The 16,147-nt window shown below is 42.0% G+C and overlaps 1 protein-coding gene across 2 annotated transcripts in view; it reads left to right on the top strand.

Moving 5' to 3' along the window:
* Nucleotides 1-16,147, top strand: part of Reln (reelin) — a 460,252-nt gene that overhangs the window by 407,499 nt on the left and 36,606 nt on the right. For both annotated transcript variants that reach the window (NM_001310464.1, NM_011261.2), the window contains exons 47-50: nucleotides 4,367-4,507; nucleotides 5,672-5,849; nucleotides 7,950-8,143; nucleotides 11,761-12,017. In NM_001310464.1, coding sequence (NP_001297393.1) covers nucleotides 4,367-4,507; nucleotides 5,672-5,849; nucleotides 7,950-8,143; nucleotides 11,761-12,017 — 770 coding nt within the window. The remainder of the gene's footprint in view (nucleotides 1-4,366; nucleotides 4,508-5,671; nucleotides 5,850-7,949; nucleotides 8,144-11,760; nucleotides 12,018-16,147) is intronic.

Raw genomic sequence — 16,147 nt, 5'->3', positions numbered from 1 at the left:
CCCATGTACTCAGTAGCTAGTCGGTGCACTACCAACACTGACTCCAGAGTAGCCCACTTACTCCAACTTCATGCTGTTTTGATGCAAATTCGAAACATCATAGCATTTTAACTGAAAATATTTCAGCGCACATTACTAGACAGGAAGAGGATTTTGGACAGCTGTGATGTAATTATCACAGCTAAAGATGGCAATTTCTTGTTCATAACTTCTTCAATATTCATCACTCAGAGTTCCTGGTCTCACAAAGTGTCATAAAGTTTTTGCAACTCAGGATATAAATCAGAATAGTTTAAGCCTCAAGCTCCCTTTAAGCTCTCTTATCTCCAGTCTCACTGAGTGTTGTGGCATAGGATTGTCCTTTGTCGGGCAGGCCATGGGGCCCTTTCTCAGCTGATGACAGAGAGAGTTGGTGGCTTCTGGGGTATACCACTCCCTGACTGGTCACACATACACTCTTCAGCACCAACAGAAGTACTCCAAAATCTTGAGTCAGGTCAAGGACCTGAGGTTGGCAGGGAGCTGCCGGGAATGCCAGCACTTGCAGTGTTTCAGCTGTTTGCCTTGGTTTCTGTCTTCCTGCAGACCACATCACTGAGCTCCTGTCTTTGCTGATGGAGTGTCAGCGGCATCTGTATACATAGCATCAGACCAACCCCCAACAAAGATCCAGCTCTCTTCCTCCCCTCAGTAGCCAGGCTGTCCCCATGTCACCCACTCAAGGGCTGTACCGACATACAGTGAAGGTCGCTATAGGCTCTTCTCCACAGAAAAGACAAGCCTAGTGGAGTAGCTCATATATGCTCATTTTGCTAACGTTGGTTTTTGTTTTTTATGAGTGGTAATAAAGTAATCCTGGAGGCTAGATAAACACTATATATCCAGTGTGTGTGTGTATGTGTGGGTGTGTGGGTGTGTGTGTGTGTAATAAGTCAAGTGATCCTTGCCTTGTGAACTGGTTTATTAGTGAATCAGTGCGTGACTAAGGCACGGGGCCTCACCATCTTCATCAGCAGATTAAGAGTTAGCTTGAGAACTGTATGTATCTCTTTGAGGGTAAATGTAATATCAGGTAAGATTGGAAAGACTGGGATTGTTAGCTGTGGTTTCTTTCAAAGGAGTTCTTCCCGTTAGGACGATGGCAGCAAAGTCTTTGTGGGTAAATGGAGTCACCCTGCAGAATCTAAGAGTATGAAATGTGTACCAAAACCTGTTAAAAGGCATGGCCACATCCTGGGGGAGGTGCATGGCGTGGTGTCTGCAGTGACAGATTAATACTTAGCAATTGGTATTTACTACCCTGTACTTAGGAATCACCTCCAGTGTCTTGATGGGAAGGAAATGGTATAAACTTAGAAAATAATCAAAAGGAGAGATTTCAAGGGTATGTGAAAATAAGAAATTTGCTCTGGGGCCCTTTTTCCTCCAAGTTGGAGAAGCAGCAGCTGGTAGCGGCCATCATTAGACGGGACCTTCAGGATAAGCAATGACACCTGCCGAGGGAGACGACAGAGCACTCGTAGGTCTTGGTAAACATGAACAACTAATTAATTTTCACAACACCCTTGTGAGTCAGGAAGCAGCATTTTCTGAGCTTTGCAGATGGGAAAGTGTCAGCTTGTAGATCTAAGTGATTTGGCCCCTCTCGCAGTGAGGCCAGGCAGGGCTGGGAATAAGTTGCTTCATTGGAAAGGCTTAGAGGTTGAATTCAACTTCCATATTCTCTCTCTGAATCAATATTGCACTGCTTCCCTTTAATGAAAGTGCTTCTTCCTCCTATAAAATAATAATGGATGGTGCCTTTGCCTGTGAGTATGTGACCACCAGATATCGCTGTTCCTAAGAATATATAACCACTGCACTTCAAAGGGGGCTCGGAAATTGTCATATCTGACCTCCTCATTGTGGCGGAATAATTCACTTGCTCACCATGAACACAGGCTCACTGATGCCAGAGTACAAATTTGAGCACTCGCTCACTTATCTTTAGACCCGTTGCCCAACTGAGTTTCAGCACAATCTTCACATGGTCTCCTACTGACTCCTTTTCTATGGAACTCGAGAGAGAGGCATAGACTGAAAGGGGGCCGTGCTGGAACTCTCCACAAAAGCCGTCACCTCCAGCAATTCATCTGGCTCTTGAATCTCCTGTGCAGCCTTTCTGTTCAGAGACTGCCCAGACTGTGACTGAACAAAACCAGTCATCAAAAAGCCACCACGGCTAGGCAGCCCGTGCCGCCTCTCTAGCCTTCTCCTACAACATCCATCAAACTGCTGTCCCTGCGCCACTCACCCCAGTTCCCCCCTCAGCACCTGCAAGATGCCTTCTATTTGCTCTTTCTGAGAATCTTTATTGCCGTCAACTTAATATTCTTTCAGTAGATGGTTATGAAATTCCATTTATAAGAGCCTCAGACAGTGAAATGATGAACAGAGAGAATAATTAACAAAAGAAACTGCTTTATAAAAAGGTGACAAGGGCTTTAGTAAACATGTGTGATATTGGGGAAGAGGGGAAGTTTACTACTTATTATTGATAAGCCCTGAGGACACAAAACAATATTCCTTGCACTTCAGAAAATTTGTAATAAAATCAAAAGACAGAATAAATGATGTGCAGGCTGGCTCCATCTCAGAATGGATGGTTAGGAGCTGTGAGAATGTGGTGCTCCACTGTGTTACAAGATGCTGCTATACAGAAACAGAATAGTAATAAATTCAGTCATTTATAAGAGCAGAGCCGCTGATGTTACAGCAGCGGTAGGGGCGGGCATCAATACAACATGGCTCCCTGTGCACACAGTGGCTCCTGAATATCAGCTCCCTGTCCCTGTAGAGCACCACTCAGAGTAGAGCCAAAAGGATCTGCCTGCCCCACATGCTGCCTTATGACTTAATGTGCCAGGAAGGAACTGTGTGGCCCTGAAACATATGCACACACATGCTAAACTGTATTAAACACCACAGAAGAGCAGATTGCCATGGGTCTGAATATTATGAGACAAATGCGATTTTTAAAAGGGTCAGAAAAAAAGTCTCTTTGAGGACTGACGTTTCCTGTGAGACCCTAAAGGACATGCAGCAAGGAGAGAGAGAGAGAGAGAGAGAGAGAGAGAGAGAGAGAGAACGCGAGCGTGCTCGTCTCCAGGGGAAAACACAAATGCAGAAAGGTGGGAATGAGTTTCATGTACTCTGGAAGCCTCAAGGAGCGAGTAGCAATCCTTAAGATGGCCAGAAGAAGGGAGCAGAGGAGAGGCCCCGCTCACCCACAGACCAAGGACAGCTTGGTGCTTAAACTCAATGCAATATGAAGTGAAAGATGTGAGCCGAGGAGACGCCTCTGCTGGGTGTGTGGGAGCTGGAGAGCAAGGGCTGTGAGAAGTCAGCTCCTGCCAAGATGCTCAGGACATGCACTGGACCGGGCTGTGTTCCAGAATGAAAATCTTAGTTCTAGGCTGTTCCTTTTTTGATTATTGGACAAATTTTATGTATGTATCTTCAATTAGAAAATGTAAGGCTGTTGCTGTTATTTCATCTCTTTCCCCTTCCTGAAACACATATCTCCCACTCAAAATATTAAGTCTTTTAGTATAAAATGTCCATGGCTCAGTAACCACAGTTGACTCTTCTACAAGTCTTGAATGTTTGCATGTGGGCTGGGTTTTGTTTGGGTCTTACTGCCATCTGGTGGCTGTGAAGATGTTTGTTTGTTTGTTTGTTTGTTTGCTGAACAGGATGCTTTCCAAACGGTGAAGGAGAGATGTTGCTGATTCTGGAATGGAGAACTTCTGGGTTACATGTATTTGTTTCCTACAATAAGCCAGGCTTTGTTACCCCCTCTCTTCTCCATATATAATTATCTAGGGTTTCAGTGATCTCTCTGTTTTACGTTTCTCCTGTCCCTGAGGCTTCCATTAGGAGATCTGCTCCTGGATGCAGAATGAGGCAGATGCAAGTGCCTGGGAGAGCAGGGAAGAACATGAAACCCAGCCACACTCTGTTCTAAGTTACAGGCAGAAGGGTTACAGCCGCTCAAGGACAGGCATCTTTCTCCCAGTTTACAGCCCTGATGTCTCCGTACAATGACTTCCTTGCAAAACCCAGACCTTTATTGTCCCCCTAAGGCTTCTGGTTTTAGGATTAGCCTATGATATAGTCTTCTTTTACAAGACCCAGCAAGATCCCGGGAGCAAAATCCATGCTGATTTATGTGTTTGGCTTAGTACTGTTAACCAGGGGTTTGCATGGACTGTTGCAATAATGAATGTTCTTTAGGAAATAGAACTGGGAATGTGTGCCTCTGTGTTGCCCTCTTCCAGCTTACTAGAATACATTTTCTTCATTGTAAATCTCTTCTTCTTCCAAGGTCTCAAGCCACTCGTTTCCGCTGGCATCAGCCAGCGCCTTTTGACAAGCAGCAGACCTGGGCAATAGATAATGTCTATATTGGGGATGGTTGCCTAGACATGTGCAGTGGCCACGGGAGATGCGTCCAGGGAAGCTGTGTGTAAGTCGGAATATTTCTACTGTCTAAATATCTTGGCTTATTCCATCCAGGGCCTTTCTAGAACTGGTTTTGTCGTCATTCCCCAAGTGATTAGCTTTTTCATTTTCCTGACACACAGTACTGAGCTAAGAGTTGAACTGACAGTCAGTGTAACTACTTTCCTTTAGTGATCAGCACCTGAGCAACAGCCACATTGTCAAGAGAAAGCTGAACTGTAATTGACAATATTCATTTTTCTTCTGTTTCTGTGATGCATTTGAACCTTGAAAAATATAATAGAAAAGTTTCAGGAGTTCAATAAATTCTCATCAAAAATAATATATTAAGTCTGGATAGAAGTAAGAACATGCATTTGTTGGGATGTAGTTGATAACTCTAATGTTGTTTTTATATAATAAACATATATCAGATACAAACATATCTGATCAATTTATGAAGCATATTTCACGGAGAACCCTCCATAGCATTCTCATAGATCTTTAGCAACTTTGGGGAAATCTACATTTTAAGCATTTGGATAGACACGTATACAAACACATACACACACACACATACACACGTACTACAGCCTTTTATGTTTCATTTTCTAAAATTGTGCTGTTTGGTTGAGTGTACGGATGCTAATAGAGAATGCATATGATCTTTTCGACTAATCTTCTATAGACATGGAAAAATCCGGCCCTTGATCACTGATTGTATTCCATATCCAGGATGACTCTGAAGAGCCCTGGGCAGCATCCCTGAACAGAGAGCTGAGAACTCTGTCCAGGGATGGCAATGATTATCCAAAGCATGGCTGCTGTTTAGCACACAGCCACTTGGTTCTTAAATCACTGCAAACTCCTATGAAAGAGACCAATTCCATACATTATTATCCCCGGAAATGTGGTTGGGCGACTGCTGTCCTGTTCACATTTAGTACGTTGTTTAAACTTGTTTCTTTCCCTCCACCAAGCCTGGAGGAGGTTAATTCAACCTACAGTGTTGTTAAAGAAAGCAGGTGATCTTTAGCAAAGAGCTGCAACTCTAAAGAGTAGTAACCTTTCCGGTCTTACAATCCTAAAAAGTCCGGGTCTTTTCCTAAAAATGTTGGCTTCCATAACATGGGAATACTCATGGGCTTTCTCTGATGTTGACTCTGCCTTTCTCTTTCTCCACATCCAGCTGTGATGAACAGTGGGGAGGCCTGTACTGTGATGAGCCTGAGACCTCCCTTCCCACCCAGCTCAAAGACAACTTCAACCGAGCCCCCTCCAACCAGAACTGGCTGACTGTGAGCGGTGGGAAGCTGAGTACAGTGTGTGGGGCTGTGGCTTCCGGCCTGGCTCTCCATTTCAGTGGGGTAAGGGCTGGGCTAATGGTTTCCCTTCTGTCAACCCTCTAAGCTCCTCACAAGTCCCATGAGTTCCTTTTAAAGTGTAATCAGCCAATCAAGATGCAGTTACCCTCAATGCTTAGTCATGATCCAAACTTTGAACTTTACACAAATCAGACAGCATTGAACATTTCCGGTATTTTCCTACCAAATATTTGAGACTATTTAAAGACTCAGCTGGGGTCAGCATGGGGACTATTTAAGAACACATCTTTAAAGGACTTACATAGATTTCCATCCTGAGAAAGGGGCACCTGTGCAGTATGTGTGTTGGGGTTAAGGGGGGTTCTAACTGGATCAAGCTATAATTGAAAACACTTGTGCTCACCACACATTTGGGATTAAAGAGTAAAAATGTAGGAAATGAACTTCAGTGTTTCTTGAATGTATTAACAACTTTTATATAAATCATTCCAGGAAGAGTAATTAGTAATTATCAATTATTACTGAACATTTGTATTTGGAGCATATTATTTTGTATGTGGCAGAAGCAATATTTAAAAACTTTCTTTTGGAAAAATTATATTCATTCTATCTTGCTGCTAAATTTTACCTTTTTAACAGCAAAATATCTCTAGTACATTGATTAGATAGGCAAATTCATTTTTTAAAAAAATAACCAATTCACACTCAACTCTTTATTTTAACTATACTCTATCACAGAGTTTATATTGGTGCCAAAGAAGTAGTCCTACATTATTTATATCTAATACTCTACCCAGGAGTAACAAAGCATATACATATATATATATATATATATATATATATATATATATATATGTATATACATATATATATATATACTTTGATATATATGATATATGATGATATATATCATAATGATTTTTTTATAATTGACAACACTAGAATTCAAGATACTCTTCTACCTCAGGTAGAAGTGGGAGTGGCCCAGATGTCCACATATGTTCAACTGACAAATACCTACTTATCAAGATTAGTTTATAATTAATATAAATGACATTAGCTCTGATTATTTAAATGAATGGCATTTGGGGCTGGGGAGCGATGCCTCAGTCAGTAAGTGCCTGTATGCATAAAGACTTGGATCCCAATATCCATGTAAAAACAAGGCCTGGTAGCCTGTGTAACCCTAGTGCAGGTGCAGGGGTGGGTTGGGTTGGGGCTAGAAATTAGTCACAGCAAGATCTCCAGAGCTCATTGGCCAGCAAGTCTAGCCAATCAGTGAACTCTAGGCTCAAGGAGAGACTCTGCTCAAAAAAAAAAGGTGGGGCGTGATAGAGAAAGACACCAGCAATTACCTCTGACCTCTGCATGCATGTGAACACATGTGAACATACACCCATGTGTACCCATACAAAACAACCACACTCCTTTAAATAAATAATTAAATTTTAAAGCATTTTAAAGGGCATTGCAACTCTCTTGTAATTAAATCATATAAGTATTTCAGTTGTAGCTAATTTTAATATTTTATTAAAAATAGTTATGTCTGGGGGCTAGAGGATGGCTCAGGAGCTAAGAGCATTTGCTGTGCTTCCAGAGGACCTGAGTTTGATTCCCAACACCCACATGGTGGGTCACAACTGTCAGTAACTCCAATTTCAGGGGATCCAACATTATACACACAGATGCAAATAAAGTAAAATAAATAATTAGGTCAAAATGTTACTTCATTAATAACTGGTATTTTAGAAAATGCTAATAGTTGAAAATACATTAATAAAAACTTTGCATACTTACTCTAATTCCAGCTTTTACTTTGCTTATATAATATGTAATATACATAATATTTATATGGAACCTCCTTAGGATATATGATATAATGTAAGTATATGAGTCTTATATTAATGTCTCAGGTACTGAAATTTGAAAGTTCAGCAAACATGAGCAGAGCATCATGCTAGAAGCTAGTGTAACACATGATAGTACAGTCAGATAAGTGTAAGAGAGATAATAACAATAATCATGAGCCTTGAATTACAGAAACGATATTTAAATGAGAGAAAGAGAAAAGCTGTGATCTGCAGGACCTGAAATCAGGATTGCTTACTGTTGTTCCTTTCCTGTTCTGCTTCTTTTCCTTAGGGCTGCAGCCGATTGTTAGTCACTGTGGATCTGAACCTCACCAATGCTGAGTTTATCCAGTTTTACTTTATGTATGGATGCCTCATTACGCCGAGCAACCGTAACCAGGGAGTCCTGCTGGAGTACTCTGTCAATGGAGGCATCACCTGGAACTTGCTGATGGAGATTTTCTATGACCAGTACAGCAAACCTGGGTTTGTATCTGCTCTACCTTCAGTAACTAGGATAGTGAGGAAAATGCTTAGTCAGGCTTCCAGTAACCAGTCAAAGTGCTTAGTAAGGCTTCCAGTAACCAGTCAAAATGCTTAGTAAGGCTTCCAGTAACCAGTCAAAATGTTTAGTAAGGCTTCCAGTAACCAGTCAAAATGCTTAGTAAGGCTTCCAGTAACCAGTCAAAGTGCTTAGTAAGGCTTCCAGTAACCAGTCAAAGTGCTTAGTAAGGCTTCCAGTAACCAGTCAAAATGCTTAGTAAGGCTTCCAGTAACCAGTCAAAATGCTTAGTAAGGCTTCCAGTAACCAGTCAAAGTGCTTAGTAAGGCTTCCAGTAACCAGTCAAAGTGCTTAGTAAGGCTTCCAGTAACCAGTCAAAATGCTTAGTAAGGCTTCCAGTAACCAGTCAAAATGCTTAGTAAGGCTTCCAGTAACCAGTCAAAATGCTTAGTAAGGCTTCCAGTAACCAGTCAAAATGCTTAGTAAGGCTTCCAGTAACCAGTCAAAATGCTTAGTAAGGCTTCCAGTAACCAGTCAAAATGCTTAGTAAGGCTTCCAGTAACCAGTCAAAATGCTTAGTAAGGCTTCCAGTAACCAGTCAAAATGCTTAGTAAGGCATTCAGGGACTGGGCGGGGGGACTACAGCTTACTCATTAGTAAAGGACACCTCTGAAACAGGAAAAAACAAAAAAACAAAAACAGGGAGAGCTACACAATCACTAATCAGAGTTTTGTTTTGTGTTTTAAGAACAACTTTCACACCCGAGAGTAAAATTAATTGCTAGATCATAATGCCAACAGTAGATAAACTTAGTGTAAAAAAAAAAAAAAAAAAGGCTGTGGAGGCTGAGTATATGATATTTTCAAAAATATTTGGAGAAGCACAACATTTGTTTACAAAATACCTACCCAGTATATACAAGAAAACAGTAATATGGAATATCCTTAAGATGCCTAGGACATATTAAATCCTTTTAAAACCCTAAACAGCCATCATGTATGAATTTCTAAACGTATTAGGAAAACCAAAAAGCAGTCATTGTAGCCATTTAGAAGTCTGAGGGGCGGATGAGGTGGTGCCGCCTGAGGTCTCGGTAACTGTCGCCTGAGGCAGGAAGATCCTTGGAGAGTGTGTAATGGACACCACAGTGAGACCCCATCTCAACAACAGCAGGAATAAAGCAAGGGAAGTGGAATAAAAGAATGCTGAGTCATCCCCTCAGGGCTCAGCAACCTGTGGAGAAGATGGAGCAGAGGAGTGTAAGACCCAGAGGTAGGGTGAGTGCCCTTGAACTGTTTTCCAGATATAGCAGGACAATGGCACACATGACAAAGACAGCATGCAAGACCTGCACAAGCATAAGCCAGACCAAATCCCAGCATAGAGCAGGGGGCTGGGCACGAAATCCCACCTCATACACAAGGAGCTAGTGGCACTTGATTGCTTCAGGAGAGGGAACAACAGTTTTCTTCAGTGGAGTGGCACTGGGTGCATCAGGCATATTCCACAGCAGACCCCGTGCCCAGTATTCAACCAACACAAGCAGTTGCATAGGGAAAGAGAACAGAATGTGAAGCTGTGTCACAAGGAGGTAGGGAAGGATCTGGGAAGGGTTGGGGGAAGGAGAAGGAATATGACCAAAACATACCATGTGACATGATCAAAGAAGAAACTTGAAAAAGACAAGAAAAGGGAAAGAGGTAAACTATGTGAAGTATTTCAGTCGCAAGGGAATGAGGCAAAGAGGGATCTAGCAAGCCACCCAACATCTTCCTCCGGCCTCCACATGTCCATACAAGGACAGGAGCATCTGCACACCCACACATGCACATGCACCACACAGAACACACACAACAGTAAGAATTTTAAAAAGGAGATGAGCAGATGAGCTCTAACATCAAGAGACATGAAGAAATAAGCCTTGGAGAGCCCTGCCTCAAAGCTGCTGGTCTCTAACCACCCGGGAACAACATATTTGAAGGTGTGGGATTCACAGATTACATTTTCCTTCCTTAATGTCAACACTAATGTCCTTCATGTCCGAGGAATGCACAAAGTGCCTGACATGTCCAAAGCCCGTTTACATAAATCCTAGTTGGTTGCTACCTAGAATGCAACCTCCCATGCTGGGCAGATGGAACCTTAAAAATATACAAAACAACAACAGGAAAAGCAAGCAGATGGCTCCGTGGCAGAGTACTGTCTAGCATGTGCAAGACCCTCAACACCAAAAAGGAAAAATTAACAAGGAAATGCATGTTAAGAAAGGGAAAAATCACTACATCTCTTTAATGTGAAAGGCAAAGGTTTAATGCGACTGTTATTACAGCCCTTAGCTTTAAGATCCATCCCGAGATTAACATGGATGGGAATTTTAGCACTAAGACGCTGCTCTTGAAAGATGGCTGGAGCGAGAGAGAAAAGGATGATGCTCTCTGCACAGGGAGAGAACTAAGGAAATGTTTCCCTGAGTTCCATGAGCTCTGCATACAGTGAAATGCGTGGTTATATTGCTGGCTCTCGATGAGTATTTTTTAGTTGCAGTTGTAAACGTAAGCATCATATCTACATGATGAGTTTGTATTGGAGCATTAAGCTATCTGCCCTTGGTGAGTAAGTCAGAAGACATGCTGAGGTTGTTAGCAGTTCTCCATCAGGCTTCTTCCAATGAAGCCCATTAGCAAAGTGTTGTCTGTGCCACAGGCAACTGAGACCTGCTTACTTTGAAGCTGAGGTTTAAACATCCTACCACAAGCTGGTGTCCATATCCCCAGCCTGTTGCTTGCACTTAGCAGATTAAAGTAAAAAGCAAACCCTTACGGAGCAGGAAAAATAAGGTCAGGATTGGCTTGTATCTCTCAGAGTATGCATAGTGTAAACGCACAGTTACCTACCCAGGGTCGCAGATGTCCACAGGCAACTCAAATGGATAGATATCTATGGAATGTTTACATTGCTTACATTCAGTTTCACTAATGGCATGTAAAACAAAGCCAGTGAACCAGGGTCCACACCCAGGAGTTGATGTGTTATTTTAAGGGGAAGAGTAGGGAAATGGAGTGGAGCTGGGAGGAGCTGGGGGGAGGAGCTGAGGATGAGTAGGATCGAAATACATTGTATGAAATTCAATGGAATAATTCAAATGTAATAAAACCATTTTTAGTTTGTTTGGGGCCTGGGGACATGGCTTAGTTGGTAAAGTGCTTGCCTTGCAAGCATATTAGGAACCTCATTGGATCCCTGGTATTCATTTAAACGCCACGTCTAGTGGTGTCTCCTGTAAGCTCAATGCTGGGAAGGTAGACAGGATCCCTGGAGCTCTTTAGCCAGCCAATCAGTGAGCTCCAGGCAGTGAGAGACCCTGTCTCAAAAAATAAAGTGGAGAGCAATTGAAGAAGACAGTCTGGCCTCCACTTAACAGCATACATATTTGCATGTACAACTGGAGACAGAGAGAGACAGAGAGAGAGAGAGAGAGAGAGAGAGATTAAATAATGTCCTCACCACCCTGGGATACAGTGTTGCTTACTGCTGTTTCAGATCTCTCCTAATATGAAATATGTAACAAATATTTTCCTGACTCTCACCATTTTCCATTAGATTTGTGAATATCCTTCTCCCTCCTGATGCTAAAGAGATTGCCACTCGCTTCCGATGGTGGCAGCCACGACATGATGGCCTTGACCAGAATGACTGGGCCATTGACAATGTCCTCATCTCGGGCTCTGCGGACCAGAGGACAGTCATGCTGGACACCTTTAGCAGCGCCCCAGTACCACAGCATGAGCGCTCCCCCGCAGACGCTGGCCCTGTTGGAAGAATTGCTTTTGAAATGTTCTTAGAAGACAAAACTTCAGGTGATTTGCTCAAGAACCCTAGACAAAGTACATTTAAATGCAGTTGAGGCTTATCACAAGTGAAACTGGGTCCTTTCTGGGTGTTTGGATGCTGTAAAGTCAGTGAAGAACACCATTCTTTTCTACTGTCAGCATTCCCATCAGACATCGATCTCTTTACTGTCATTGTAGAACAATGGGAGCGACAGTTTTGTTTCTGTTTCCTAGTTTCTACTTTGGAGGGAAAGAGCCAACCTTTCCTGGCCTGTTGTTGCTGCTGATAGTGTTTGAGTCAGGGTCAGGGTCTTTCTCTGTTATTCAGGCTGCCCTAGAACTCACCATGAAGCTCAGGCTGCCTTCCAACTCACAGTGATCCTCCTGCCTCATCCTCCTGGTTCCTTTCTTAGCATCTAAAGGCAGAATGTTGAATTTTCTGCAGGTCAGGCACATTCACAATGGCATTTCATGTTTCAGATCATGTCTCAGGGTCCACTTGCTGTAGGTCTCCCTCCTTCTCCTTTGTCCTCAGCAGGGATAGGTCAGTGATGCCAGCAGCTGTGGGAGCTGCACCCCATTCTCACCTGAATGCTTTTCATTTTATAGCAGTAAGTTTAAGGTGGTATCTTATATTAAGTCTGTGGCTTTGCCATCCCACATGTATTGATTGATTGTATTAGGTAAAACACAGTATGGTCAGATACATGCCAGTAATGTTTAAATATCTGTCTCCTCCTCACACTGTAAATCTACCCTGCAGTGACAACAGACATCCAGACAGTAAGACCCTATGTCTCATCCCGCTTAGCTCTGAAGTCTAGCCCCAGCCTCCAAAAAATGGCATGTGGCCAATTTTACAATAATAAAAAGTTTCCAGAGAAATGGTATACCTAGGGAAATTTTTAATTTGAGGAATTTTAATAACTTTAAAATATTTTATTATAAAAGCAATAAATTATTTTCAGGTTATGAAATTAAGGAGAAATACAGAAAATCGCCAAAATTAGAATCCCCCAGGGATAACCAGCATCAGTATTTGTAAAATAATTTCAGTGTTTTATATGCCTTAAAGAAATATTTTAACAAAGTTGGGATCTCAAATTAGATGTATTTTGTAGACTGCTTTTTTTTTTCGTTAGGATTGAGTCTTCGGTTGTTGTTGTTGTTGTTTCAAGTCCTTAAGTGTCTTAGAAGATAAATTTTTGCTGATTTTAAACTCCAGTATACTTTATAATTTGCTATTGATGAATCTTTATACTAATTAATTTTATTTCATTCATTAGGATATCGTGTGGCACAAGGTGTAACTGCAGATAATAACCAAACCCACCCTGGCACCCTCAGGATATTGGGCAGGAGGGTTGTGGTTTGAGAAAGGCTTGATACAGAGAGAAAGAGAAGAAATGGGGGGTGGAGAAGGAAAGGAAGAGGAAGCTGCCACAGAGAGCCCCTCGCAGAGATCTGATTCAGAACTTTGCTAAGTTAGTCATCTGGTTTTTCCCTGTGTAATAGTTTACATAAGTACATTTACAATCAGAATAATTTAAATATTGCTTCTGTAGTGATAAAAGCCAATATAAATCAGATTTAAGCACCTACCTAGTATACATGCTGGTTTAATTTGACCCTGCCTGTGATGCACGGAAGTGTTTTAGAACTGTGAGCATCTGCTCACAGAAGCAGTTCTGTGAGTGTGCAGGAGACTGGCGTCCCACCGAGGAACCTTTCATCCCGCCTGCAGCATCCAAGGAAAGGCGCCCTTAGGGAAACTGCCTCTGAAATTTACTGGAGTTTGAATGTTCATTCACATTGATTCTGTGTCCTCAATCTCTGACCCCAAATCCCTCAGAATGAAGACACGGATAATGGCGTGATCCCATCAAGCCATGCGAATCTCAGCAATATGTTTTTCTGCAGGCACATGTGCTCAGACCAAAATTAGAGTCACTATACATGTAGCCTGAGTAACAGGAAAATCCCTTGGTCTCTCTGGATCTCTGAGGCCAGCTGCCTTTGCTGTGCACATGCCTGCCCCAAGCCTCCAGTTGTGCCTGTTGTCTCTCCATTGTAGACATGGGCCTAGCTAGGAAGCTTTGAAAGTTGAGGTCAAAGTATATCATCACCTAGATACAATTTACATTATTTGTTTTTTTCATTTCTAACTTTACTAGCTAATAAATATAATATAAAATTACCTCTTCCTATTGGACATAATGATACAGGCCTGCAATCACAATACCCAGGAGGCTGAGGCAGGAATATCTCAAGCTCAAGGTTAGCCTGAGCTACATTGATAATTCCAAACCAGCAACATCAAATAGACTGTCTAAAATATAAACAGATAGATAAATAGATAGAATGATAGATAAGATGATGGATGGATGGATAGATGATGGATGAATGGATGGGTGGATGGAACTGTGAAGGAGGTGAATATCTATGTATATGTATTTATATGTGCATTTGCACATTTGTATGGAAAGATGGGGCTCAATACAGAAGATGTATTCTGCACTAATAATTCATGATCCTGCCTCTTTAAGTACTTAAGGAATCTTCCAAATTTGTTCCACCTTTAGACTTTTTGCTCAGTACAATTCCTCAAAGAGTTACTGTTGATCTGGTTTAGAAAGTTTGAAATTATTTTAGAAAATACTTTCATGATCCAGTGACAGGCCCAAAGTGGGATCCAGGTCAAGGGGAGGTTGCAAGGCCTGGCACTATGGAGTGCTCACAAAAAGGGTCCTATCATGACTGCCTTCCGAAAGACCCAACAAGCAGCTGAAAGAGTCAGATGCAGATATTTGTACCCAACCAATGGACAGAAGCAGCTGACCCCTGTTGTTGAATCAGGGAAGGCTGAAAGAATTTGAGGAGAAGGGCTATCATGTAGGAGGGCCAATTAATCTGGACCCCTGAGATCTTTCAAACACTGGACCACCAAACAGACAGCATACACCACCTGATAAGAGTTCCCCAACACACATACAATACAGGACTCCTGGGTCTGTGTTCATTCAGAGATGATGCACCTAACCCTCAAGAGACTGGAGGCCCCAGGGAGTTTAGAGGTCAGGTGGGGTTGGGGATGGGAGCATCCATGTGGATACAGGGTGTGGTGGGGAGGAGGTGTGGGATGTGGGGCAGTTGGAGGGTGGGAGGGGAGGGGCGGGGAATGGAATATGGGGTGTAAAAAATGAATTACAAATAAAATTAAATTTAAAAAAAGAAGAAAACAGCCTCAGTGCTGCTGATATAACCAAAAAAAAAAATACTTTTCTTGAATATTTAACTATACATACCTAAATATTCAAGTATAAAGAACACTAATGAGATAAACTTAGCATTTTACAGATAATCAGTTTCTTTTTTGCTGATGTTTTGTATTGTTGACACAGTCTTATGTAGCCCAGGCTACTCAAGCTTGCTATGTAGCCAAGGTCACCTTAACTCCAGAGTACTGGGATTATAGTATATGCCACCATGCCCACCTTAATCTGAGCTTTTTAAATAATCTCTTTATAGTATACCTTAACTTTTGCCAGGTTAAGTTCAACTGAACACATTAGAATTCTAATGTAGTCTCTGTGACTAACTACATAATACAAAGCTTAGTTTTTCTCAAATACTGTCTAGGCCTCCAAAAGTATTCATCCAGTCAGAGTGGTTTCCTTCCTGGTGAAGAAGAAAACAGGGAATTCCTTGAAATAGTTCTGCTATGTGTATTGAAAAAAACTCTAATGATCTTTTGATAACACAGTACCTATGGTTAATGATATACTATTGAGCTGGACATGGTGGCTTCTACCTATAATCACAATCCTCAGGAGGCAGAGACAGGAGGATAACCATGTGTTTAAGACCACCCTGGGCTACACCATTCGTTCCAAGACAAACGGCTATAGAATAAAACCTTGTCTCCAAAAAACAAAAACAAAAATAAACAAACAAAGAAAAACAGAAGATGATGGATGGATGGATGGATGGATGGATGGATGGATGGATGGATGGATAGGTGATGGATGGATAGGTGGAAGGATAGGTGGATGGGTGATGGATGGATAGGTGGAAGGATAGATGGATGGATGGATGGATGGATGGATGGATGGATGGGTGGATGGATGGATGGATGGATGGATGGATGGATGGATGGA

Source organism: Mus musculus, chromosome 5, assembly GCF_000001635.26.
Source record: "Mus musculus strain C57BL/6J chromosome 5, GRCm38.p6 C57BL/6J".
Classification (NCBI taxonomy): domain Eukaryota; kingdom Metazoa; phylum Chordata; class Mammalia; order Rodentia; family Muridae; genus Mus; species Mus musculus.
Note: the sequence above shows the minus strand (reverse complement) of the source record. Positions and strands in the feature narration are given on the sequence as shown.